The sequence below is a fragment of the Numenius arquata genome, chromosome 11, assembly GCF_964106895.1.
Source record: "Numenius arquata chromosome 11, bNumArq3.hap1.1, whole genome shotgun sequence".
NCBI classification, from domain to species: domain Eukaryota; kingdom Metazoa; phylum Chordata; class Aves; order Charadriiformes; family Scolopacidae; genus Numenius; species Numenius arquata.
Window position 1 is genome coordinate 931,247 of NC_133586.1, and position 24,364 is coordinate 955,610.

General features: G+C 43.0%; 1 protein-coding gene across 8 annotated transcripts; it reads left to right on the top strand.

The window, feature by feature from the left end:
* MORF4L1 (mortality factor 4 like 1) lies at nucleotides 1-23,877 on the top strand. 8 transcript variants are annotated; one of them, XM_074155730.1, is made up of 14 exons: nucleotides 1-159; nucleotides 4,885-4,931; nucleotides 5,392-5,530; nucleotides 8,051-8,118; nucleotides 10,488-10,574; nucleotides 11,302-11,382; nucleotides 13,988-14,050; nucleotides 18,004-18,029; nucleotides 18,684-18,772; nucleotides 19,071-19,172; nucleotides 19,785-19,873; nucleotides 21,107-21,279; nucleotides 21,604-21,688; nucleotides 23,166-23,877. In XM_074155730.1, the coding sequence occupies exons 3-14, from the start codon at nucleotides 5,510-5,512 to the stop codon at nucleotides 23,248-23,250; spliced, it is 969 nt and encodes a 322-aa protein (XP_074011831.1). In that variant the 5' UTR covers nucleotides 1-159; nucleotides 4,885-4,931; nucleotides 5,392-5,509; the 3' UTR covers nucleotides 23,251-23,877. The 8 variants fall into 8 exon arrangements, with proteins under 8 accessions (XP_074011831.1, XP_074011832.1, XP_074011829.1 ...); XM_074155725.1 differs by lacking the exon at nucleotides 5,392-5,530 and adding an exon at nucleotides 9,991-10,056 and having other exon boundaries at nucleotides 107-159; XM_074155731.1 differs by lacking the exon at nucleotides 13,988-14,050 and having other exon boundaries at nucleotides 31-159.
* The last annotated feature ends 487 nt before the right edge of the window (nucleotides 23,878-24,364 follow it).

Consider the following 24,364-nt stretch of genomic DNA (forward strand, 5'->3'; position numbering starts at 1 on the left):
GCGGCGGGAGGCATCGCGCGTGCGCGGCGCGGGGGGGGCTGGGGCCGGCCGCGCAGAATGCGGCGGAGGTGGTGAGGCCCCCGCGGGGAGGGGGCGGGAGGAGGGAGAGTCACTTATAAATGGCGCCCAAGCAGGACCCCAAGCCCAAATTCCAGGAGGGTGAGTGTGGGTAGAGGGGGGCCGGCCCGGGTGTGTGGGGGGGCCGGGGGTGGCGGTGGTGTGGGGCAGGGGGTCCTGAGGCGGGGTGAAGGCCGAGGCGAGGCCTGAGGGGAGGCGGGGGGCAGAGGCCTGGTCGGGAGCGGGCGGCGGGGCTGAGGGGAGGGAAGGCCGGGCCCCGTTGCCGCATCTCGCTGGGGAGCGCCTGGCTTAAAACCCCTTCGTTTCCCTGGCTCTGTGGCGGTGGGTGGGCCGAAAAGAAACAAAGGAAACGGTTTGAAGGGGGGTGGTGGTGGTTGTGGCGGTAGGAAAAAACGAAATCCCGCTGCTGTTCGGCTCTGAAGAGTGGCAGCGAGGCGTCCCTGCGGCGGGGACATCTGCCCCGCAAAGGGGCCGCGTGGCCGTGGAGGGGGGCTGCTGGCAGGTCAACAACTGCCCCTCTGCCGTCGGGGCTCCAGTGGGCCAGCCCTTACTGGAGGCAGCCGCTGCCCTCCCCAGGTCTCTGCTTGGTAATAAAGCAGAGGATAATTACGGTGCTGCATCCGACAGTACTTGTGGCTCTGAGGCAACATTTCGGTAAGGCCTTCAGCTCGACCATGTTTGGGCTCCAGTGTTTATGATACCTCAGTGGAGGGGACTGGTTTTTAGCTTTCGCTGCTCAGCCCTCACAGTGTGAGGATATGTGGAGAAGATGAATGCCTGTTGTCTTTGTCTCTCTTCCTCTCCTGTTCCTCGTTCCTGTTCATCATCCTTCCTTACCAGTAAGACGTGGGGCTTTCCTATCCCTTGTTATTCTAAATGTGCTTCATTTTCTTGCAGGCATGGACATTCATAGGTATTAAAGCTGCTGAAATCTAAGTCTACCAGGATTTTTATTTTCTTGAGTTTGAAACGTGATTATTATTTACCCTTCCTTGAAAGGGAGCTCAGTTAGGGATCCTCATGCGGGAGGAGTCATGGGGCAGTATTTGGGCTACAGCTGGTGGTTGTGGTGGAATTCATATTTACAACAAAACACCAGTTTTTTTTAGGTGAATAAGGGTTAGGATCATGCTTTTTTTGAGACTTATTTTGCATACATTTTAGGTAATGGTTGTGGTTGATACAGGTAAATGAAAACGCTAGACACTGGTAGACAAGCTAGGCAATGGTAAAGGAAAACTTACTTCACCCCTTCTCTCTACCAGTCTCTCGTTTTGGCTTCTAAGCAAGACTTTCAACACAATTGTGGTTTGTCTTTAAAAGCGCAGTTTGCAGAAGAATGACTGGAAGGTGGCCATTCAGGGTAGCTCGAACAGCACTGTCATTGTATGTGCTTCATGGCCGCTTGTGTCGGAGCAGGTTCAATCGTGCATCAGCATTCCATGTCACATTAATACCCATGGTATTATTAATCTGCAGAAATAATCAAGATTTTAGTGTATGATTCACATTATAGAAATTAATGTGAAATTAATGTGAAATTAATGTGAAATTAATGTGAAATTAATGTGAAATTAATGTGAAATTAATGTGAAATTAATGTGAAATTAATGTGAAATTAATGTGAAATTAATGTGAAATTAATGTGAAATTAATGTGAAATTAATGTGAAATTAATGTGAAATTAATGTGAAATTAAGTGGACTGCAGAAACTAAATTTCAGGCTGAAATTTAGAATTCAGGCGTAAATTTCAGAATTCCAGGCTGAAGTTATGTTCACAGCTGTAGGAATATGAGCGACATAAATTTAATACAGACATTAAAATTTTTAGGCTTTTTCCCACAAATGTAAATGTGTTTGTGATCTCAACGGTAACACTAAAAGGTAGAAAAGTGCTGTGGGTAAAGCTTCCTGCAGGCCTAAAGCGTAAATGCTTTATTGTGGCCCTTTACAGCAGACAAATGAAAAATATTTTAATTGTAGATTTTCGGGCTAAATGTACACTGAAGAGTGGGAGGTAGACTTAGAAGTTACCCATATTGGCATTTTTCACAAAGGATGAGGAGGAGACTGAATTTATTGCGAAAGCCTATAGGAGCTAGAAAAATCTAAATGTCAAGCTAGAAGTGCAAGTGCCCCGTAAAATGAAGGGACTGATGTTTTTCTGGAGGCATGAGAAATGAGGTCAGCATTTGGACAACTATGAATTAAGTGTTGTAGGTACTTCAGGTATTCTGCATCTTGATACTGCCTTTTTTTAAAGCAAATATAAAATATGTAGGAGTCTGAGATGTCAGGTTCAGCTTTTGAGTTGCTTAAGGCAGTTTTCTTTTCTCTGCCCATGAGACGTCTGTGTTTTCTGGTCTGTCCTGAAGGTGCTGGGCAGCCTCCTGCTCTGGCATGGATGGGAAGGCTTCATCGATAGTTGTACCAGGTCCTTGATCCACAGATTGAGAACCTCTTCTTTCTGTAAATACTCTGCACGTGAAACGCTTGGAGGAGTAGGTGGTTGAATTTTGACTTCCAGGAGCTTTTTGACGATGCCATGAGCAGCGTGTAGGAGAGAATGGGCCGCAGATTCGGAGGAGAGGCCTTGTGCGTGTCTGCAGCCAGCTGGGCAGGAGCAAGAGCCTGTTAGGTTATCATGAAAACAGAACACTTTTCTGCAAACCTGAGATTCACGTTGTGGTTTTGTTTTGTTTTTTTTTTTTTAAATAAATAAAATAATTCTTGGTAAGTGTGGACATCTTACGTAGAAAGACATTGCATAATAATTGAAATAGAGATGTGTTTTCCAGCAGCACTTGTGAGCACTGTGATGTATGAGGATAATGTAAATTCTCATTGTTAGCCCTGATTATAAAGACTTTTTTTTTTAAAGTACTGAATGTATCAAAATTGTCACTTCTGTAAGAACCATTCTAAACCTTTTTCTTTCTCATTACATAGAAGCATTCTGCCAGTTGAAATACATTTCTGACATAGTTTTGTGTTCTTAGACTTTGCAGTGAATAGTTGTTTCAGCTCTATGGAGAGCATGGGATCCTACCAGTTGGATAATAATGACATCTTCAAGGATGCACAGTTCTTTCTGGTCAACGTAGGAATGAAGTAGTAAATTTATAGTTGCATCTTGTTCAATCAGGGGCTGGATGTGTCCGATGAAGTGTGGCAGTAGCTGTGCTGGTTGAAGAGGCTGTTGCTGTATCTGCTTGTCTCCCAGTCTTGGTGGTGAAATGGTGTGTCTGAATCCTCCCTCATCTGCTCTGGGCAAAATCAGGTGGTTTGTCATCAGCCACCTGATAAACTGTGTAACTGCCCTGACCCTGCCAGAAGTGTGTTTGGGGAATGAGTGCAAGAACTGCTCTGCCAAAAAAACCCTGAGATATGGGGACATTCAATTCCTGTTTGCAGAGTGAGTGCCTCTTTGGAGCCCATCTGGTTGGAAGTTCCGTCAGCATCGTGTTATGTGTCTGTGGGGTAGAGAGGCAAATAAAGCCAGAATTGTACGGGATTCAATGGAGTCAAAGTTAATGGCGCAATGTGCCACTGACTGTATTTATCACTTGACTGTGCAGAAAGTGGTTTTGAAGAGCAGTAAAATTTATAGTGGGGGGTATTTTTAAACCTATAGCCCGTGAACTGGTCCTTCCCCACCCCAGTCATTCCTGAGCTGCTCACAAGGAAGAAGGCATCCAGAGTTGTGTTACTGGTGAGACTGGCTTCTGCTCGCCTCCTTCCCAGCCCAGGCTGGGGACTCTGTATGTGTGCTGCACAGCACACTTGCTGACTGGGATACTTCTCTTCTCTGTGTCCTGGAACCAGTGGCAAGAACTGGATGTGTGCTACACCCTGGAGCGTATTATGCAGCTTGTCTCTCTGAAAATGTGAGGTACTGCAGCTTTCAAGAAGGAAACATCTGTATTCAGATATCCTGTGTTAAGTACGTTCAAATTCCCCCAAGGTAACTGCACAATTAGACCTTGCCATTGCGGGGGGAGGGAAACCCAGACTGAAGAACAATCTCTTCCTACTTAAAAGCCACAAAGAGAATAATTTTTCTTGCCGTTGCACCAACCTGGCGTTTTTCTGTCCCACAAGTCGGATGGGGAAACAATGTCAGGGGCTCTCTCTTCCTGACTTCATTGAACTAGAAATAGCAGGTGATGTATTTCCTGCAGGAAAAGGAGCACTAACAACACTTGCTTTCATTTGTGTCAGAAGCTTAACACACAGAGGTGATTCTCATGTGAGAGCTAATTTCCTGCTCTCAATCAAAATGCCGTGCCGTGGAGACTAAAGAATCCCTTGCAGTAAGATGTTTTTACTCGCTCACTGTTTGAGTTCTTAGGCTGAAGTAGTCCCTTTGTATCGAGGCAGCGTGTTTTGGTGTCTGCATCTGCAATTCAAGGTTTTGAAGGAGTTCTCTGTGCCAGCCTTGCAGCAGGATAGAAGGGTGTCTGTAACTAGAGTTGGCAGTGGCTGGAAGTGTGGGCAGGAGTGAAAGTTTTGGTGCCAGTTATTTGCTGAAGTAACCAGCCCTTCTGCAAAACTCGGGGCAGGCTTGGACATTGGTTGCATGAGGCTGTCCTTGTGTTCTCCTTCAGGGAGGTCCTCAGGAACCTAAATAATCAGAGCTCTGATCCTCTTTTGTATGAGAGTGAATTTGCTTCTTAAAACAGTGTCTGCCTTTGTCTTTCTAGGTTGAGACTGGATTCATGCTGTGTTGTACCTGATGACATGTATTTTACAGAAATGGCACATTGGTGGTGTTCTAAGATGTTTATCTGCAATTTTCTTTCAGGTGAACGAGTGCTTTGTTTTCACGGACCTCTCCTTTATGAAGCAAAGGTATGTGTGGTTCTTATTGCTGCAAATGGCTCTGGCTCTTCCCCACCAAAATAAATTGTATTAGTTCACCTGCTGTGCCTCACTATATAGGATTAACTAAAGTGAAGGAAAACCTGATAACGTATGAAATTAGTTTTAAATCCCGGACCTCTGTATTATAGAAAAATTTCAGAAACCCCAATGGTACTTTGCTGCTATTCTGGTATACTGCTGAAGGCCAGCTGGTCTTACGTGTTGAACATGGGATAGAGCTGTGTTCCCACAACCCTGGAGAGCATTTGTGCTTGTAGGACTTGGTGCTGATGCATGAGCTAGTAATTACCTGCAGTTTGAGCTTCCTCAGGGGTGTGGGTGGCTGCGTACAATGAGTGGTCTTCAAATGGGACAACGCGGTGGAACATACCGCTGGATTCAAGTGACAAAAGAATTGGCATTCTCAATTCTGGCCTTTTAACTGCAGAAACGGTGCATTGCCAGTGTGTGGCTTGGAGGAGTATCCCTGCTGCTTCAGGCAGGCCTCTGCTGCAGCTCTTTCCATTAAATGCTTCTCTTCTGGACCCTAAGCAGATGTCACTGCCATGCCATCTGTTTTACTGAAGGTATAGCTCCTGATTTGACTGCCTGTTTCCACTGAAACTGAAAGAAAAGGGCTTTTGTAGCTGTGTGGATTTGAAGACTTGCAGAAATTCCTAGAGCACCTTACACAGAGATTTAAATCTTTTAGGTTTTAGCATCAGTAAACATTAACTGACGGGACAGCTTCAGAGAGGTAGTAGCAGGGAGGCAGCTAGAATCATTGACATCTCTTCCAGTGCTATCAGGAAGTAGTCATTCTAATGTCAAAATAACATCCAGAGCATTGAGAGGGGATGTGGCTTGTCTAAAACATTTTCACTTCAGTGATTCTACTCTGTTCTCTCCCTTGCTCTAGAACTGGAGGATAAGTTTCTTGTGAATGTGTGCTCAGAGTGTTGTCTTCTGCCAGCGCCTACCCAGGTGCTGGTACAGAGAGGAGAGCAATCCAGGCTTCTGCTTTGGTGGAAACAAACTCCTCTTAGCAGCAACCTTAACTTGTTTGTCAATTAAAGAGCCCAGGGCTGCTGGAGCGGTGTGCTTCCTGCTCTGCCCTGCCCCTCTTCTCCTTTACACAGAGGTGGAACGAGCGTTGCAGGACCTGCCTCTGCCAGCTTGGTGTAGAAGGGGTTTCCCAGTTGGTGAGGTAGCTTTGGGCTGGCTGCTTGTGTTGAGAGTCTGGATACTTCTGGGCTCCTGAAATGACAGAAGGAATTGAGTTTAATTTTACAGAGGTGCTTTGTAGGCAGTAACGAGTAATAAGCTTAGCTTTCTTCCTGTTCCTTTGATCTATTTTTCTTCTGTGATTCTCAGTACGTAAGTTATTCCTGGTGACCGCATCCTTGACTTCCCGTAGCAAGATGATCACAGAAGCACTTGTTTGTGTTAGAGTATGAAAAATTATGGCAAACTGTAACTGTACATCTCTGTACAGTGCGGAGGTAAACGAGATTCACTTGAGACACTTCTTCAGCAGGAAGGAAAATATTTTGGTACAGAAATATATTTGAATCTTTTACTTCATGCTCAGTTCTCATATTCTTCAAAACAAGTAGACACTTTTTAAGCACAGTCTGTATTTGACTGGCTTTAACTGCAGGACTGTCAGAATGAGCCACTGGTACAGTAGTACATCACACTGGATTTACGCACCCTCACTCCTGGTTACAAGTCTGGGTGGGACTGAGTTTGTTCCATATGTGGCATTTTGGAGATTAGTACTGAAATAGGATGTTCTTCTCTATGTTGACCTTTTTTTTTTTTTAACTGAAGAGGGTACACTGCATTGAGGTCACCGCAGTGGTTTTGAGAAAATGTTGTGTAGCAGAAGGCTCTGCCCTCTCAAATACTTAGAGCTGATTCAATTAGCGCGGCAAGAACACAGCAATTAGAACTTCTGTGCGTAATTTTTTACTTCAATGGAAAACATCATTAAAAAGGGACTAAAAGCTAGAGCCAAAGAGAGGGTGCTGCTTCACGTTTTACAACATCCTCGGTATTTCACTGTTCAGGTGGTACAGTGGCATCTATCTCAGCATCTCCAGAACAAGACTGGGTAACTTTCTGGATGAAGTGCCAAACTTGGTGGATTTAATTTGGTATCGCCAAGAAGTTCAGGGACATGTGGTGGGCACATAATTGAACTAGTGAGCATTGTGTAGTTTGTTCTGGGCTGTTGGGGCTTTTTCGCAGGAACAGGCATGTCTGTGGCTGTGGTTTTTTCTTTTATATGGAAGTGGTGGCCTGGGCTTTTGCGTGCTGGGCCACAGGGGTAGGAGGGAGTTGAGTTGCCATCGGGCAGCATGCACAGTTGTTCCAGCTCATCTGACCATGTTCCTCTGAGCTGAGGCAGGGTCTTGCAGGCTGCGAGTAGGGCTCTGCTAAAGTATAAGTTAGAACAGTTTGTGAGGGACCTTTCTGAAGCTGAGTGATACTGTGGAGTGGTTGGAGCAACCTTGTTACGTTTGTGTTCCCTCTTCATGGTCTCACCTCAGTATATGAGGAAGTTACTGTATTCATAGGCCAGTCTTTTGATGGAAATTACTGTTTTTATTTACCTCATGTACACATTCTTAACCTAGAAAAAGCCCTTACTGCAACTCTTTCTACTGAATATAATGCTCTCTCTGTGGCTGTAGAGATCCATGTTATTTATTTTACTTTTGAAGACTCCCCTGCTCCAGCCAGCCTCCCTGTCTGTGAGGTAGGGGCCTGCATGTGAACAGCTCCAGTGAATGGCTTTTGGCGAACCTGGGCTAGGGTAGGGACCGCTTGTCATCCCGTCATCCTCAGGGCTTTCTGATCCTTCTCGGGAACAACGGTGTCCCTTTGGATAGCTGAGCAGAGCCGCTTGTTTGCCTGCCCCTTCCAAATCCATCAATAGGCAGTAGCTTGTTAGAGATCTCACTTTCTGCTGGGAAATCGCTGCCGGTCTTTGTCGCTTGCACGGGAGTCTCTGCGTGCTGACACTCCGACAGCTGAAAAAGCAACTCGCTCAGATGTCTTTGTTCTCAGGGGTACTGACTGAACTTTCTTCTCTGTTCCAGTGTGTAAAGGTTGCCATAAAGGACAAGCAAGTGAAATACTTTATCCATTACAGTGGTTGGAATAAAAAGTAAGTATTGCATAAAATGAAAACAGGGTTTTATTTTCCTTTATGGGAAAATGCAGGCTTTGTCAGTTTGAATGCGAGCTTGATGGACTAGCACTGCCACGTCCATGTCGTCAGGAGATTGTTTCTGAAATGGACCTAGATGATTTTTATACTGAAGCCAATGATTTATAGTAACACAAAGAAAATGTTGCCAAAGTAACCATTTCCTTCAGAGCTCTGGTTGCACGGACAAACTGGCGTAGGGCGTCAGGAGAGTAATGGGGATGCTTTATAGCTTTCTGTTTGCTCAAGTTTGAAAATAGTTACCGGAATTCCTCCCTGGCAGAAATACCTAGTACAGAAAACTTCCTTGTTACGTGTGGGTAGGAGAGGCAACCTCTGCTGAGGTGGAGCAAAACTCTACTCAAATACTCAGTCTACTTCACTTTTATACCACTTTTTGACAGGAAAGTTTGGTAGCAAAGCTTTGGAGAAGCGTGCCTTGGTGAGGTCTGCGTTCAGAATGGGAAAGGCTGTTTAGTCCCTCACAGGAGCAGGGTTAGCCTGTATTTCAGTTCTCGCCTCTTGTGCTAAGGCAGAGTTAGAGATGCTTTTCCCTCCTGCCAAAATGGTAGGATTCTAGGTGAGAGATTTCTGAAAAATAAAAGTGCCGCCATGAAATAAGTATTCAGCCCATTAAAGGTGAATACTTTCATGAGGTCATTGCATTTATGTACTTGTCTTTTTTTCTTTCATTTGAATTCTGTTCTGCCACTAGCTTTTGAATTTAGGAAGAGTGCAGGGTGTTTTTTTAGTGATTAAAAGTTTCAGTTCTTCAGACTCTCCAAGCCTTTCAGAGAGCACTTTTTTCCTGTTTGGTTTTGTTTCATTTCAGTGCTGCAGACTCTGGAGTGAAGGCTCCGAGTCACTGCTGTCTTGATCTCACTGACGTGGCTAAAAGCTAACTTCATGTTTTAATATGTAACTTTTTAAAATGTATCCACGCACCCATCCTGCCAAATGGACAAATAAATGTTTTATTTTAAACACTGGCAGTTACAGGGAACGGAATTGGTTCTTATGGTGGCTGCTGTATATTAATGAGGCAGCATAAATTTGATACTTCCTCTCTGTGTTTATCTCTGATGAAGGGTGCCATAAGTGATGTCATGACTCCTGCTTTTCTTGCTCACACTGTTTGAGTTTTTTTGCCTTCAAGCTTCCAATTAACTACATTAAAAGTGGCATTGCTGCAAGATCAGACAACTGGGGCAATATGGCTCCTTAATTTTGGTTTCTGTAATTATGGTCCTTTGTTATTTGTTAATTGCTTGACTTCTTAATTTATTTTTTTTTTTGCAAATATCAACAGTTAGGATACCAAAAAAGTTTCCCCCTCATGCAGGGTAGTGTGCCACACGGTTATATAGCACTTCTTCTGAAGGTCTCTTACAGCTGTACAGGCAGGATGAAGATAAGTGGCCTAAATATCTGACCAAAGCATTATCCTAAAACTGTAGTCTTAGAACGTGTGTGTACAGCTGGGCACGTGCTTGTCTGTCTTAAGACAAGGCACGTTTAGCATGACTTTTGGGTGCTAAACTGGCCTTGTCTTAACATTCCTGAAGACCTCGTACTCCTGTAAGTAGTACTGGTTTTGCCACCTTGATGTTCCAAGACTGGCAGCTACTGCCGTGAAATGAAAAAACGACACAGAACTCTACATATGCAGAGCTTTAACTTGCATACTTTAGAATAACTTGGCCACTTTTAATGTGTTTTATTTGAAATAAGTTGTCAGATTGCTCAGATTATCCACTCTTTGTCAAAGTGGAATTCTTGCTCGTAATGGCAATTTCCCCAACACCTGTTCTCTTAAATCGTTCACTTCAGATTCTTCAAATATTCATGCCATCTTGGTTTCCTTCACAGACAGAAATCAGAGCTCTTCTTCTTACAGTAAGATCTTATTGCTGAATTTGTTAACCTATAAAATGTTGGAATAGATAAAGGAAACTTGCTTCATAATATAGTTACGGCTACAGGTGTCCCATAATTTAGTAAGTGTAGAATTTTTATTTTTTTTCTCCTGAGATGCTTCTTTTAAGTTAAAGACAGTCCCCTCCCTCCTAAATCGCCCATCCTTCGAGTTTGGGAAACTCTTTGGAAATGACTAAGGGTTACACTTCCCTAGAAAAACCGTTACAGCTACAGTCAGTGGGGAATGTGTTTGGTAACTTCCACCTTCAGTTGTGCCAGTCCATGACTTGACACAAAAGCCGAGTTCAGGCTCCAATTCTGTGAAGCTTTTAATTGACGATTGTGTGTAGAATGCAATTATGTCATGGTTTTGAATGATGGTTTGATTTTTTTTATATTTTTTTTTTCAGCTGGGATGAATGGGTTCCAGAAAGCAGAGTGCTCAAATACGTGGATACCAATTTGCAGAAACAAAAAGAACTTCAAAAGGCCAATCAGTAAGTGTTTTTGTTAGAAGCCCTTGTCAGTAAATTATTTTTTTTATAGAGCTTCAATCCAAGAAGTATGTATCAAGGAGAGTTAGTGAGATTAGAAAAAAAAAATGTTTATTTATTCTTGTGGTGCTTTGGCTGACAGAGGTGGTGTGTTTTTTGTCCTCTAGCAGTTTAGAAAGAGCAAGCTGTTACTTGTTTTTACAATGGTGATTTGAGGTTTTAGGGAAGAGAAGGTTCATGCAATGGAGAGGCAGCCTGGGTAACGGCAGGCACCTCCTCTGAGAGGGAAATTACGTGGCTGAAAAGGACCCTTGTGCAGTATCCTGAAGATCCTTACCACTTAATTATTTATTTTCTCAGACGGCTTCAGGATGCCTACAAATAGTTCGATTTTTATGAATGCTAATCTTGTATTTCTTTAGTATAAGTTCTTTATTGAGAAGTTGGTTTATATTTTTATTTTTCAGAAGCAGTGTGCTGCTTCCACATGAATCAGAGTAACAAGGATGCTGGGGGGGGGTAGAAAATTAGTGTTCATACTGCTAAGTGTTGTATGAAGAAGCCTAAATCTTGATACTGAGTTGAATTTGTTCCTGCTCATGACACATACTGATTTACAAAGCCATTTAATAGACGTTCTCTAAATGTTTTGCGTAACCTGTTACCCTTTCAGAGAAAACAAGCTTCCTTTTCCATTAAAGTCTTATTTATTAATTCCTTCTTTTTAAAGGGAACAATATGCAGAGGGGAAGATGAGAGGTGCTGCTCCAGGCAAGAAGACTTCTGGTCTGCAGCAGAAAAATGTTGAAGTGTAAGAAGCTTTTTATTCTAAAAAAACCACCACAAACAAAACAACCCACCCATAAAACCCTACCCAAAAAAACTCCTAAACTTTTGCTTGTCAGTTTCTGTTGATCTTGAAATAGTATTTTTCTTAGAATGGTTCTGCAGGCGAAACTACATTACTTCTGACACAACCCATACAGAAGTTGTGTTTTGCTTTTGTGATATCAAAAAGGTTTTTGTTGAAGTATTTCATTAAAACTGCCACCTTAGATCGTGCAGTGTTTAATATGGAATCGAGGTCCTGAGTAGACACTAACACTGTACTTTTTGCACTCTGTTCCTCTTCAGTTAGTGAACTGACACTCAAAAAGTGGTGAGTCCTCGTAAGACTCGTATATCTCCGTGAAATCGGTTTCTGTATAGAATTTTACAATTCTTCCAAGCTGTGGAAGCACTCTTGAACAAAATCCTTAAGATGCCTTGCCTTCTTATGGTACAATTGTTAAAACTGCATTTAAAGAGCCTTTGTTTTGCTGTTTTTGACAAAACTAAACCCATATGCTATTAAAAATGGTTTTACATCTTAAGAGACCAGAAGCAAGCTCAGACATTTAGTAGAAAAAATAAATTCAGACTGCAACTCTCAGATTTGTTTCATTCCATCCTTTTTGTTTTTCAGAATAGGCTTGTTTGGTGTTCGTTTAGATTCTCGTACGTCAGTGCAGCTCTACTGCTTTGCTGATGTGCCATGAGACTCTTCTGCTTGGGGTAGTGCTTCTCTTAACCATGAAGATGGTCATTACCAATGTGATGTTTTGAACTCTGAACTTCATTTATGATTCTAGTCCTTGTGAGGAAGCTGCTGAAATGACATCAGTTCCTAAAAGGAGCATTTGGCAGCAGCCTCAGATTTCATGTCTCATTTATGGGCAGCCTTGTGTTGAGAGACGTATCATTGATTGGAGAAGTGCAGCGGTAGTGCGTACAGTGGTTTTTTTCTCTGGATCCTGAATGCAGATGTCGCTGTAGCGTTAGTCAAAGCCCAGCCAGGGCTGTAAATTGTCCCTTAGTCTCTGGGGAGTAGATGGATCTGGCCATAATGCTGCGATCGTGCTCCCTGGGGTCTGTTGTGGTGGGTTCTGAGGTGCTTCACCACCACGGCATTGGTGTGCTCCGTCAGCTCAGGACCAGCGTCTGCCAGGGACCTGGTCACCTGTGTGTCGTCATTGGGGGTGGAAAAAACCCAAACTAAATGTCTGTTTACACAGTTCCTCATGTGTGTCATTAAAATCTAATTAAAGCAGATCTAAATTATGACCATTGCTTATTCGGCTGCTTGGGGGGGTTGTTGCACCTCAGTCCTCTTGCATTTTCCTCAGTGGGAGTAGGATTAATTTCATGTGTAACTTTGACACAGGTAGTGATGACTCAATTGTGCATGTCTATAGTTTGCATTATAGAGAACATCCCAATAGTAACCTCAGGATTAGGTTCCCCGTTCTGTCAGCTTTAGTCATCTCGGTAGTTCAGGCTGGTTGTGCTGGGATGAGTTGTTCTGGCTGAGTAAATGCTCAATGTTAACCTGTGCTTGAAATCAAAGTTGGCTTAATCCTCTCAACCACACCTAGTAATGTCGCGTCCAAGGGAGACCCACACAGCATAAATGACTTCTTCTTAAGCCTCTGTGTAACTCCAAAGCTCAAAAGCACGTTACCAGGTCTGTCTTTACTCTCTATTTGAAACCAGTTGGGGAAAGGGAGTGACTGTGCTCTTCGCTGTCATCGCTGTCCTGAGCAGGGGTGGTTGTTTCCAGCATAGCAGAACAGAGAGTAAGCTAATTCTCTGAAACTTCTGTTTCATGTTGATTGGAAAAATTAATTCCTTAATGGTGGCTTTTCAGAGTTGTAAAGGGGAAGAAGGAAAACGATTGTCATTAGAACAGCAGTCTTGCATTGTGGCAGTTGGTTATGACAGGGTCCCATACGCTTGTTGCACTGATCTTGCTCCTAGTCTCTAGCCATTACCAGCATCCAATGCATCCTTCTAAATTACACCTATGCTTCTTTCTACAAAGTCTCCCTGTTTTTCTTCCCTGTTTGGAGGCCGAGGGAGAGGAAATACTTTAGTTTACCCTAGCAGCGATGCAGGGTTGTGATACCCATTGACCAAACTGGTGCTGCTCAGATCCTGCTTACAGCTAAAGGCAAGATGCCTTCTGAAAAATCTCAAAATACACCTGCAAAATAAAACTTCTGGATTGTTCTCTGTTGTAAATCTATCGTTGCAGACACATAAAGTACTGATGGTGGGGAGGGGGAGAAACTGATCACACAACTATTCTAGAAGGGTAACACTGTCAACCTATTTAGGCCTCAAAATTTACCTTTTATAGCATTCTTGGAGGACTGAACAGAGGGGAAGGTGTCTTATATTTTGAAACTTATTGTGCGGATAGCCAAACAATAATGGACAGGAAATAACAATCTAAGCACAATTTATCCTCCAGGAATGTTCGTTAAGACTATAATATGCTGCTAAAAAGGTAAATTTTTGAATCTTAAATAGATTCTCTTTAAGGCTAAACACGAGGTCTGACATTCTTTCCTTAACTCAACCCCCATTGTGCCTAGATTTTTCAGACGAGATGGAGCGCATACTGTTTGCTGTTTGGAGACCCCTACAATATCGACGCGGTGAGTTAAGGATGGATTGTCAAACCAGGATTTTCATCCTGAAATCCAAATCTCCTTGCTTTTGTAGATTTCTTTTAGAGACTCTTAAAGTCCTCGGTTGTAATAATGTAAGCTTTGGTAGCACTTCAGTTAACTATTATAAGTACTGCAGTATATTGTTTGTTTGGGGTTTTTTAAGCCAGGATGCAGTACCACTTTTTAGTTTCTCTGAAATATGTACCTTTTCAGATGGGGTAGGGCACAATATGAGTAGGCAAATGCATTTAGTGTGTCCACTCTTTAAAAAGAAGCAGAGGACACCTGACTTCAGATTTTTGAGAGTAGACAGTTCTAGAAGGTTGCAGCTGGTCTGGAGTTCTGCTTCCATGGACATGGGTAACAAAGCACTGTTTTCTGTTCCTTAATGTCCTGTATTTTTATTGTTGGCTGGAGTCTGTCCAGAATAACCGTTTCTGTAAATTGCAGCAAGTGGCTCAAAAAGCTTTGAGACTATTTGTAAGCAGTATTTGCTCAAATAGAAATATGCATGGAATGCAGCTTGTATACATTTGTTTGTAAAATAATTATTCATCTTAACCATAACTAGAAGCTATCATAGGAAAAAAAATTGTATGCTTATAGCAGGTTGCCAAAAATGAAGTACAAGGCTACAGATAGTGGCTTCTCCAGCCAATTTTATAAGTAGCTCTGCTGAATTCCAACTTCTGCTACCTTTCATGGGCCTAATACAACTAACTTGAAAAAATCAGTGAACAATCAGAGTTAAGGGGTGCTTGGAAAATAAGAAGGGCAACTGAGAGTTTTCTGGAGGGAAGATGTGGCACTGAATAATAAATTTGAGAGTAGGATCTGGTTTTAAATGATATATATATCCAAGCAGTCTCATCAGTGATGCTCTCAAAACAGTATCTCAACTTGGGAGTTACTGGGTTTTTTTCCTTATAATAGAAGTCTTATTCTTAATCTGAACATATTACTCCAAAGCATATGCTGCTGCTGCTGGAATGGCTACACTGGCTCCAGCTGGGCCCTTTTCCTGCCCTTCTCCGCTGGCTGCCGGTCACCGGTAGCACAGACTTGGGGATAATCAAGTCTAGAATGTTGTTCTCCCCAAATACCCTTTTTGCTTCCAGCAGTCTGTAATTAAGGGGCTTCAGAGCTGTAGGCTGTATGCATACAATGGGTTTAATAACCCTTTGCAGGACTGTCTTATAATTTCTGAACCATTTGGACTTCTGGCATCCCCATCATCTTGGGGCAGCGTGTTCTCATTTTAATTGAGTACTGTGTTGAAGAGGGGAGGAAAGAGGATGACTCCTGGCTTCTTAATGTCTGCTGCTTTGGCTTTTTGGTCTTTTTCATCTCTCTTGAGGAAAGATTAATTAGTTCTTTGAGCTTCACCTTCTATTGCTAGTGATACGTCTACCGCATTCCCCCTCTTCTTCCTGCCCAGTTGTTGGGTTGAGAAAGCCCTTGTTTGCCCGGTTACTCCTGGTGGGGAACCTGTTGGGCACGACCAACTTGTCTTTGTTCTCTCTACCCCTTCTAGTTTGATTGTGTGCCTCCTAAGGTCAGGCTGCAGGACCCAGCACAGGAAACATATGTGTGTATATAACCCTGACTTTGGTTTTTATCCTTTTGCTAATAATGTTCAATGGTTTAACTAAACCTTCCTGGGAATGCTTCTTCTCACAGCCGAGTTAGTGACCAAGCTGCTTGAGCAATTTCATACGTTTTTCCAACATGCTTATTTTCACACTTGATTTTTTTTTTTTATTACTAGTCACCTTATATTAGCAGAGACTTTATGATTTCTTACAGTTTAGCAACAATTGTTGTTTTAGCAGTAAACTGGCACCTGATCTCCTTTTTCTGGCATTTACAGATGTTGAACTCATAGCTACCACCTGGTCTCAGGCATTTCTTTGTTCTTTGCTGCTTGTACCTTAACCAGCTATTGTAGGGAGGTTCTAACAGACCTCTTAAGTCCCTTTAAAGGGCACATCGATTTTTGGAAAGTAAAATAACTTGTTATCTGCCTGGTCAACACTTTTTATCTACCTGGTCATGGACTCCTTACTGTTGTGGAGTAAGTTAACCTGCCAAAGTCTTGGGATTTTTCCTGATGTCATTTGTCTGTGTTGAATTCTATTTTTTTCTACTGACAGTTCTCTAGACATGTCCCAGAATTCACTCCACTTTAGAGCTCTGAGCATTAACACTAACTCCTTTGTGCCAAGATTGCTGGCTTTTGAGGTGGTACCCAGGGTTCTGTGACAGATACTTCATTCTCTCTCTTCTGATGAACTCAGATTTGTCTTTTAGACCTTGCAAACAGCTGGCTGCTTTGACTTGAAGCGGAGGCAAATAACTTGAAATACAAGGAATAAGGAATGAGGTGGGAGAGCACAAGCACCTGCCTGAAATGGTTTATGCTAGACTTTGTGCTTCAATAACATAGATGTGTTTTACTCTCTGAATTCTTTATACTGAGTTCTGAGTTCTTTATATTGCCTGTCTGTCCCAGTTTTTGAAGGCTCTGCTTCTAGACTAATGCTTAACATTATTATGATTTTAATTCTGGAAAGAACTCCTTGTTCCCCCTTGTTTACTCTAGGTTTGGAAGAAAAGACTTTCTCTTCAATACGCAAGTCTGTTATCAATGACTTGACTTGGCAACTTTTCCTTCTTCTGGGAGAGAGATGATATTTATTCTGCCCACACTTTAAGCCTGGTGCTTGTTTGTGACTGGAAGCTTGAAAAAAGCTTCACTCTTCTTATCTTCAGACCTTCCTAGAAACTTTGCTACTTCCTGACCCATATAAACCCAGTTCAAAGCCTGAGTACAAGAGTCACTTGAGATAGTGGTGAATTTCCAAGGAAATAATCTTCTACTGGTAAAGAGTTCTATCCACACAATCTGCAATTTTTTGAGAGGTTTAACTGGAGTCCTATTAATAGTGAGCAAATGAAAACATGACTAGTAGTACTCTTAATTAAAACTTTCTGAAAATGGTTAGTAAATATAGAAAGTTCAGATAATAACAAAAATACCCGTTAGGGTAGTTTAATTTTGTCATTGATACTCCTGACCTTTCTGAATACTTGCATCTCGTGTGCATTGTATTTCAGGTGTCTTTAACATTTTTGGAAGTACAGTTCTTCATTTGGAATAAAAATAAGGGCTAAGGATAGAGACTTTAGAGAAGTGTGTAAATTAGAAACAGTAAGTGTTGAGAGAAGCATTTGGAAGAAGATAAATATAAGGGACAGCACTATTTAGTACTGTTCCAAACATTTCTAATAAGTGGGAAGTACAATTGTGATCTCATTTAAAGGTTGCTGATGGGGTTGCAGGCAGTGCATGTGGCCTTGTGCATGTAATTCCTGTAGTGCTCTTTAAACTGCCCTCCACTGCTGTAGTGGCAAAAAAGTGTGGGCCTTTTCCAATACTTCATTGGAAGTTAACTCAGTTGACTGAGATTTATCTGATAATTCCCAGCACTTCTGTTTCCTTGTCCTGTATTCTGTCTCGAAGTGATTCCTGAAATACAGAAATAAAACAAATCCAGTGTAGTTTTCCAAGAGCACTTGGAAAGTATAAAACCTCTGTAGATGTTACTTGTCTAAGTGTCAGTCAGTACCATTTTCAAATACTCGTGTGTTCTTGGCATGCCTTCTGGGGCTTTGTAGGTTTAAGTTTGGGGATTCCCCCTCCCCCCCCCCCCCCCCCCCAAAAGGGTGAATTGTAACCCGTTACATGAAAACCCTGTAGTATCATAGTTGATGTTAAGTCATATCTGACGTTTCTTTATGCTTTATCTAAACACTCCATAGGCCACTGAGCGTTCCCTCATTGTTCTCAATTTAGGATGATTTTTCTGGCTTTGTGCTTTTCGATTCTTTAGGTAGTGCTGTCTCTATATTTGCAATAATCTATGTTCTTCTTGCAGGAAAACAAAAAAGAACAAACAGAAAAGTAAGTATGTCTTTATTTTGTATATAAGTGGATATCCCTAGTGAAGGATTCTTAGCTGGAATAAGATCTTAAATCTGCCTCAGCTAAGCTTATTTACTGTCTCCTTGTGTTGTTCCTCTTGGACTGCAGATGTCCCTTCTCCTTTTTGGGAGGAATTCATCCTTTTCCGGTTTGTACACAAACTACTTGTTTCAGTCTGTCAAGATTTTGACCTCTTGCAAATTAAAAGCAAAGTGATATCACCATGGGGCTGTTGAAATAATCTCATAAGTCAAACATGTTTCCTTATTGAGATGGAGAGGTGACATATCTGCGAAGCTGAGCTGCTGGTTCCAATGGTTCTGTTGAAGGATGTTACAGACACTGACATATTGGTTTGTTTTTAATGCAGAAACTGCCATCTTCAGATCAGTGTAAATATAGCAGCTTAAACAACTGTCACGAATCACGGAATTGTCAGAGTTGGAAGGGAAAATATGCAGAACTTGCAGAATACAAGAAATACTTAAAATAAAAACAAAAAAAACAAATGAAAAGGTGGCCTGAGAGAAATCGGTGTCTTACATTTAAATCCTTCTAAATCTTTTTTTTTACTGGTATTTCTCACTGAGGTACCTGATTTCTTAAGCAGCGTAATGTCTCTTTTCTGTGCAGCTCCGGGGATTGGAGAAGGGAGCAGTTCCAGTGAGACTCCTCAGCCGCCCAGGAAGAAGAGGGCGCGAGTAGATCCAACGGTTGAAAGTGTAGGTATTTCTGATTCTCACAGGATTTTGGAGAGCAGACAGGGAGGTTGCGTTGCTCAGGAACGCAGACAGCAGTGCTCCGTCCTGCAGTGGGAAATGCTACAACGTGCAAAATGAAGGCTCCCAGAGGCCTTGAGAAAAAGAAGCTATTTCTTTGTGCCCTGTGGAGCCTACAGGAGTTACTGTAGTAATTCCACAGTTCAGTGATGTGTTTCAGTTGTGAAAACAGGGAATATGGGTGACTCTTAGCTTGGACAGTTGTCTGAAACTCATTGGTCTGGCTTTGCTGTTTTTTTAGGAAGAAACATTTATGAACAGAGTTGAAGTTAAGGTGAAAATCCCTGAAGAGCTGAAGCCGTGGCTGGTAGATGACTGGGACTTGATCACCAGGCAAAAGCAGGTAATTTGTCAGAAGAACAATCTGGCCACGTATAGGCAAGGACACTAAAACTGGAATTTCATATCCTTTTTCAAGTGCAGCGTAGTGAAATCTCTTGTAGAGATTGCCAGCAGCCTGGTGGCTTATTGACAGTTCTTGTTCTGCTTGGATTTTAACCAAAGGTCTCCTGTGAGCGGGACCGTGGCTTGGCAGTTGCATGTAAGCTCGTCTTCAGACTGTAGAGCCCTTATGAAGGGAAACAGATGAGTGAAGTGGGTCCCATGCCTCAAAAAACACCTTTGTGACTGCGGCATGGCCCGGTGACAGGTCTGTAGGGGCTGTGTGTGCTTTGCTGCATCCCTTGGACTTTTGTGGTGACTTCAGCGGTTCATTGTCAGGTTGCTGTTGAGCAAATGTTAAATGGAAACATGGGTATAGTCACTGTTACAGGTTTTGTTCTTGGTATGCGCTACTGAAACAGTTGGGTGTTCCTTTAGTATCACTTAACATCTGAACCTGTTAATTTTATTCTAGAAATGTTGTTGTGGATGTTGATTTAAATGTAGCATGCAGATATAAACGTTTGCATAAATTAAGACAACTTGTGTTTGTTTGGTTTTGCTTCTTGTGTAGCTCTTCTATCTTCCTGCCAAGAAGAACGTTGACTCCATTTTGGAGGATTATGCAAACTACAAAAAATCACGAGGAAATACTGATAACAAGTAAGTAGTGGTCACTTCAAACCTTAAATACTTCTTTTGCTGCTGTTGTTGGACTCTTGTTTTGTGGGAAATCTAGTAAGGTTGTTAAACACGTCCCAGCTTTAGGTTCAGCTTTGTGTTCCAAGCCCAAGGTGATTGAGGAACCTAGAAATCTTTGAGGGGGTAACTCAGGAATGCAGTCCTGCTTTTCAGGGTGTTATTTCTGCTTTCCCTAAGCCTTTTCCTAAAGGAAGCTGATGGAAGCAAAGTGAATAGTTCTCTGTCTCTTCATTCTGGCTCAGGCCTTTATGTTGGGTGAATAAATTCAGCGGCACTTGCTACGTATGAGCTGAACAAACTTCTCAAAGAGGTGCCTGCTGATGAGCAGAGAGTTACTGTGGGGGGGACAGGGAGGTAGATGATGACTTTTAAAAGAATCAGATGGACAAAGCTAATTACTTTGATAGCTTTGAAGATTCCTATTTGTAATTACCACAGCAGTCCGGCCCTGACAACAAAGAAGGTGTGTTTTACTCTTGAACGAAGCTTTCCTGTTTTGAAGGGAGAGGAACTAGAAGCGTGAAGTTATCTCTTTCCATTCAAGAGGAAGCACATTGTTGACTTGTCAGGGTGTTTCATCATTCTTTCATGTAATTGTCCTAATGTCTGTTCTGAACTTGTTTGCATTGTTTGCAGGGTGGAGCGAGGGTTGTACTTCTCAGATGTGCAGTGTCACTGCTAATTCCTGTGCAGTTACCCTCCGATTAGCTGGGAGGTTGGAGGCTGTGGGAATACGGCACTGAGAGGCCTAGTGAGAAAGGGTCAGTTGCCTGAAATGTTGGGTGACTGTCCCTTTGCCTTAAGCAGGAGTTTGCTCTGATCATTGTGGTCTTGTGCTTTTAAACTGCTGTGAGTTGGGGTTAACTTCGGTTGAAAAGAGAAGAGTTGGGAGATGTCCTTGGAAATACTTACCGTTGCTTTGAGAGGACAGCTCCAAGAGTTAGTTTCTTTATGTGAGTAGATGACTAAAAGCAAGGTTTTTCTTGCTTTCCCTAAGTTCAGAACAGTCCATTTTCAAAGGAGGTCTTGAAAGGCTGCTCCCTGTGGCTGCACGTTTTAAGGTCTCCAGACAAATTTCCTTGAAAAAATCTTAAAGATCTTTAAGGAGCCTTCAGAGTTTGATGGAGTCCCCAGGCCTCAGCTTGTGTCCATCCGGTCACTAGAACAAGACTCCTGGTGTGTTCTGTTCACCAGGGAGTACGCGGTCAATGAGGTCGTGGCTGGAATCAAAGAATACTTCAATGTCATGTTGGGAACTCAACTGCTGTACAAGTTTGAGAGGCCCCAATATGCTGAAATCTTAGCAGATCACCCAGACGCTCCAATGTCTCAAGTCTACGGTGCCCCACACCTACTGAGGTTGTTTGGTGAGTACAACATCTGGAGATTGGGGAGCAGTTAGAAGCATTCAGGTGCTGACTTTTCCTGACTCCGGGTGTGAACTGCAGAAATTCGACAAGTAGCTATGAAATGTGGTTTCATTTTCCTTACTCCATGTGTATAAAAAGCTCATTCAGGGGGTTGGGGCGGAAACGGATTTTCAACAGTCTGGTTATTTTAAGTGGGCTTGTATGTATTGGAATAGATTCCTGGGCTGCTTTGTATGCTGCTGCAAGGTTTTAGACTGTTCTTGAATACTTGCTGAAGTTGTTGTTTATTGTAATTAACAAGTGCTGCTTCTTTTGGAACAGTTCGGATTGGGGCTATGCTGGCTTACACTCCTCTTGATGAGAAGAGCCTGGCTTTGCTGTTAAACTATTTGCATGACTTCTTAAAGTAAGTACCTCTTAAGTCTTTCAGCAAGAAAGAAAAAGTGAAGTAAGCACAGGTTAATGTAATGTCAACAGTTGTTATTTAACATATATATATAAAAAATCTTGGGCCTACATGTGGCATCTTGGCTGAAGGCAAGAGTGAAGCTTCCTCAGACTCAGCTGTACGGGGACAGGACTCAGACTGGTTTTAATTCCTCTCCAGTTACACGGAGGCTATTGCTAATTAGCCGTGTGTTTATGCATCTCTTTAGTCTGCACTTTTAAACTGTCCACGTCTGCTACTTGTTTCAAAATAAATGCTTCGATGTTTATTTGTGGTTGCTATAAAAAGCAGATGCCAATTACAGCAAACTGTTGAAGAACACGGCAGTTCCTCAACCACAACTGAGCAAGCGTTAAAAACTGACGGTCCTTACTCCTGGTAGTGCTGGGACAAACTGCTGTCGTAGGTCTAGTGCCTGCAGTGCCCTGGGGTGCTGGAGACATTATGTTGAGGATGAAAACCCCATCCAAATAATATTAAACTTTAATGTGAAATTTTTTTGGGGGAAAAAACCTAAAACCACCAGATGTTTGGTTTCAGGCAGGTGCTGAAACGCTCCCTGGCTGCTCTCGGGAGCTATGGATCACTTGCTGCTTGGCTCACCTGTAAATGTTTCCTGAAAGTGAGATTCTCAAATGGAATTAAACTTCATTTCAGTGTCCGGGTCTCAGACCTGTGCTCCCCTGTGCGTCTGTGCGAGCGTGGCTTCCACAGATTCCCTCCATCTGCGCCGCGCTGCAGGATCTCGGTGTGTCACTGCTGCAGCTCCTCTGTCCACGCAGACAGGCCGGGTGTGCGGGCTGAGGCACTGAGCTCAGCGCGGGCACCGCTCCTCGCCTCTGCTCTGCTGGCAGGTTTCTCGGGCAAATTTACTAAAGCCCTAAACTTCCATTTGTGATTATGTCACGAGGAGGAGAAACGTTCTCTGTATTTTCATCTAAGGCTCTGCTGATAGTGTTTGGAAATACTGGTTTGTAAATAATTAGGGGAACAAAGCGTTAAGCTGTTTTGCCAGTAAATGCCAGTTTTTCCTCTGTGTGACTGTGGATACACTGGTGGAAGTTGGAAGAAAACCCTCACAAATCCAAGGCAGCTGTGCAGCGGAGCTGGAGATGGATGGGCCTGATTTCCAGGGCAAACTTGTCGGGAAGAGTCCCAGAGTCTTGAGTTGATCATAGTCTTTTGGGTAACTCTGAAGAAAACACAGTGCTTGTTCATAATTGATGAATTGATTTTTTTATTTTATTTTTTTAATGAGTTGTCAAATCTTTAATTGTTTTGCAGAGCTGACTGTAGTGGATACATGTTGGTTTTCTACTCCTGAAATCGGGCGTTACGGTCTCGGCAAACACCTCTAACAAATCACTCGCGTGATGCTCAACAATGGAGACTTTGGGCAAGAAGATAATTTAATCTTTATTATTTTTTTTCCTAGGTATTTAGCGAAGAATTCCTCCGCCTTGTTTAGTGCCAGTGACTATGAAGTAGCCCCTCCCGAGTACCATCGGAAAGCAGTATAATCCTCTGCTGCTTTGCAGCCACCCGAGAACCCCATCCTTGTCGTACTGTCTGCATCCTGTTCTTCACCTTCCTATTGCACGGGTCTCTATTGCACAGATTGTGTAAACGGAGAGTGAATAAAGTTGTGTGTTTAACGTGGAACCGGCATTTGTAAGTTCTGAAGATTTCTTGTCCCCAAACGGGGGCTTGGAGTTTAACGGGAGCTCTTTGGTGTTTCTGGCTTTGCTGCTGTGGTTTGCGTCAGTGGAACGTAAAAGAATGCGTTATGTTTCGGTGTGTGAACTCGTCCGTGCTCGTGGGTCTGTTCTGACGTTAAGATTTGCTTCACTAATTGGCTTTATTGCGTGGTAACGACAACCGCAGGCTCTCGGAGCCGTGAGGGTGGTGCTCACCCGCTGTTGGTGCTATCGATGAGTCTGACTTTCAAACCCACTCACTTTCTCGGTGTTGGAAGTGAAATGTTTGGTCCATAAATGTATGCTTTTATCTCGGTAGCTGAAGGACTGTGACTTTTTTTTATATTCTAACCATAGGAAAATGCATTATCATATTGTAGTGTCCTGGAAAATGTTGATCTTTCACAGAGCTGTTTTACAAATCTTCAAATAAACTTTTTTTTTAATTTCAAACGTTGTTTCTAATATTTGTGTTTGCATCGGTCGCTGCCGTGTGATGGCGTCCTGTCGGGTGCGAGCGAAGTGTAGTGTAAAGTTCTGCAAGATTAACTTGGAGACGCCGTGTTGCTGCTTAAGGAGTTGTAGTTACAGCCCATCCGTCCAGCTCCGGTGGGTGAAGCAGGTTCTCTTCCTCCAGGATCAGTGCCCGGTCCGTAAGCAGCGATAACGCGGTTTCACCGTGTTTGTTGCAGAATTCTTTAGAGGCTTGTTCCTGAGAGCCAGGACCCTGAGAGCAGGCGCTGCCCGGCTTCTGCTGGTCCCTCTCCTGTTCCGATTCGGAGTTCCCTGCGCAGTTATCTCTGCGGTGGAGAGCTGGGGGGCAGCGGGGTGTGCTGAGACCTGCACCTCGGGCTGATGGATTTAATGTCCTTCTGGAGGCTGTTACAATTCCCCACGCTCCGATGCGTGTCTCAATCCCACGGCAAAAAGAGCTGAA

Coding starts and splice junctions, on each gene's coding strand:
- MORF4L1 (XM_074155725.1), top strand. CDS start 120: ATGGCGCCCAAGCAGGACCCCAAGCCCAAATTCCAGGAGG. Junction 10,057..10,487: donor TCAGAGCTCTTCTTCTTACA/GTAAGATCTTAT, acceptor TTTTTTTTTCAG/CTGGGATGAATGGGTTCCAG. Junction 21,689..23,165: donor TATTTGCATGACTTCTTAAA/GTAAGTACCTCT, acceptor TTTTTTTCCTAG/GTATTTAGCGAAGAATTCCT.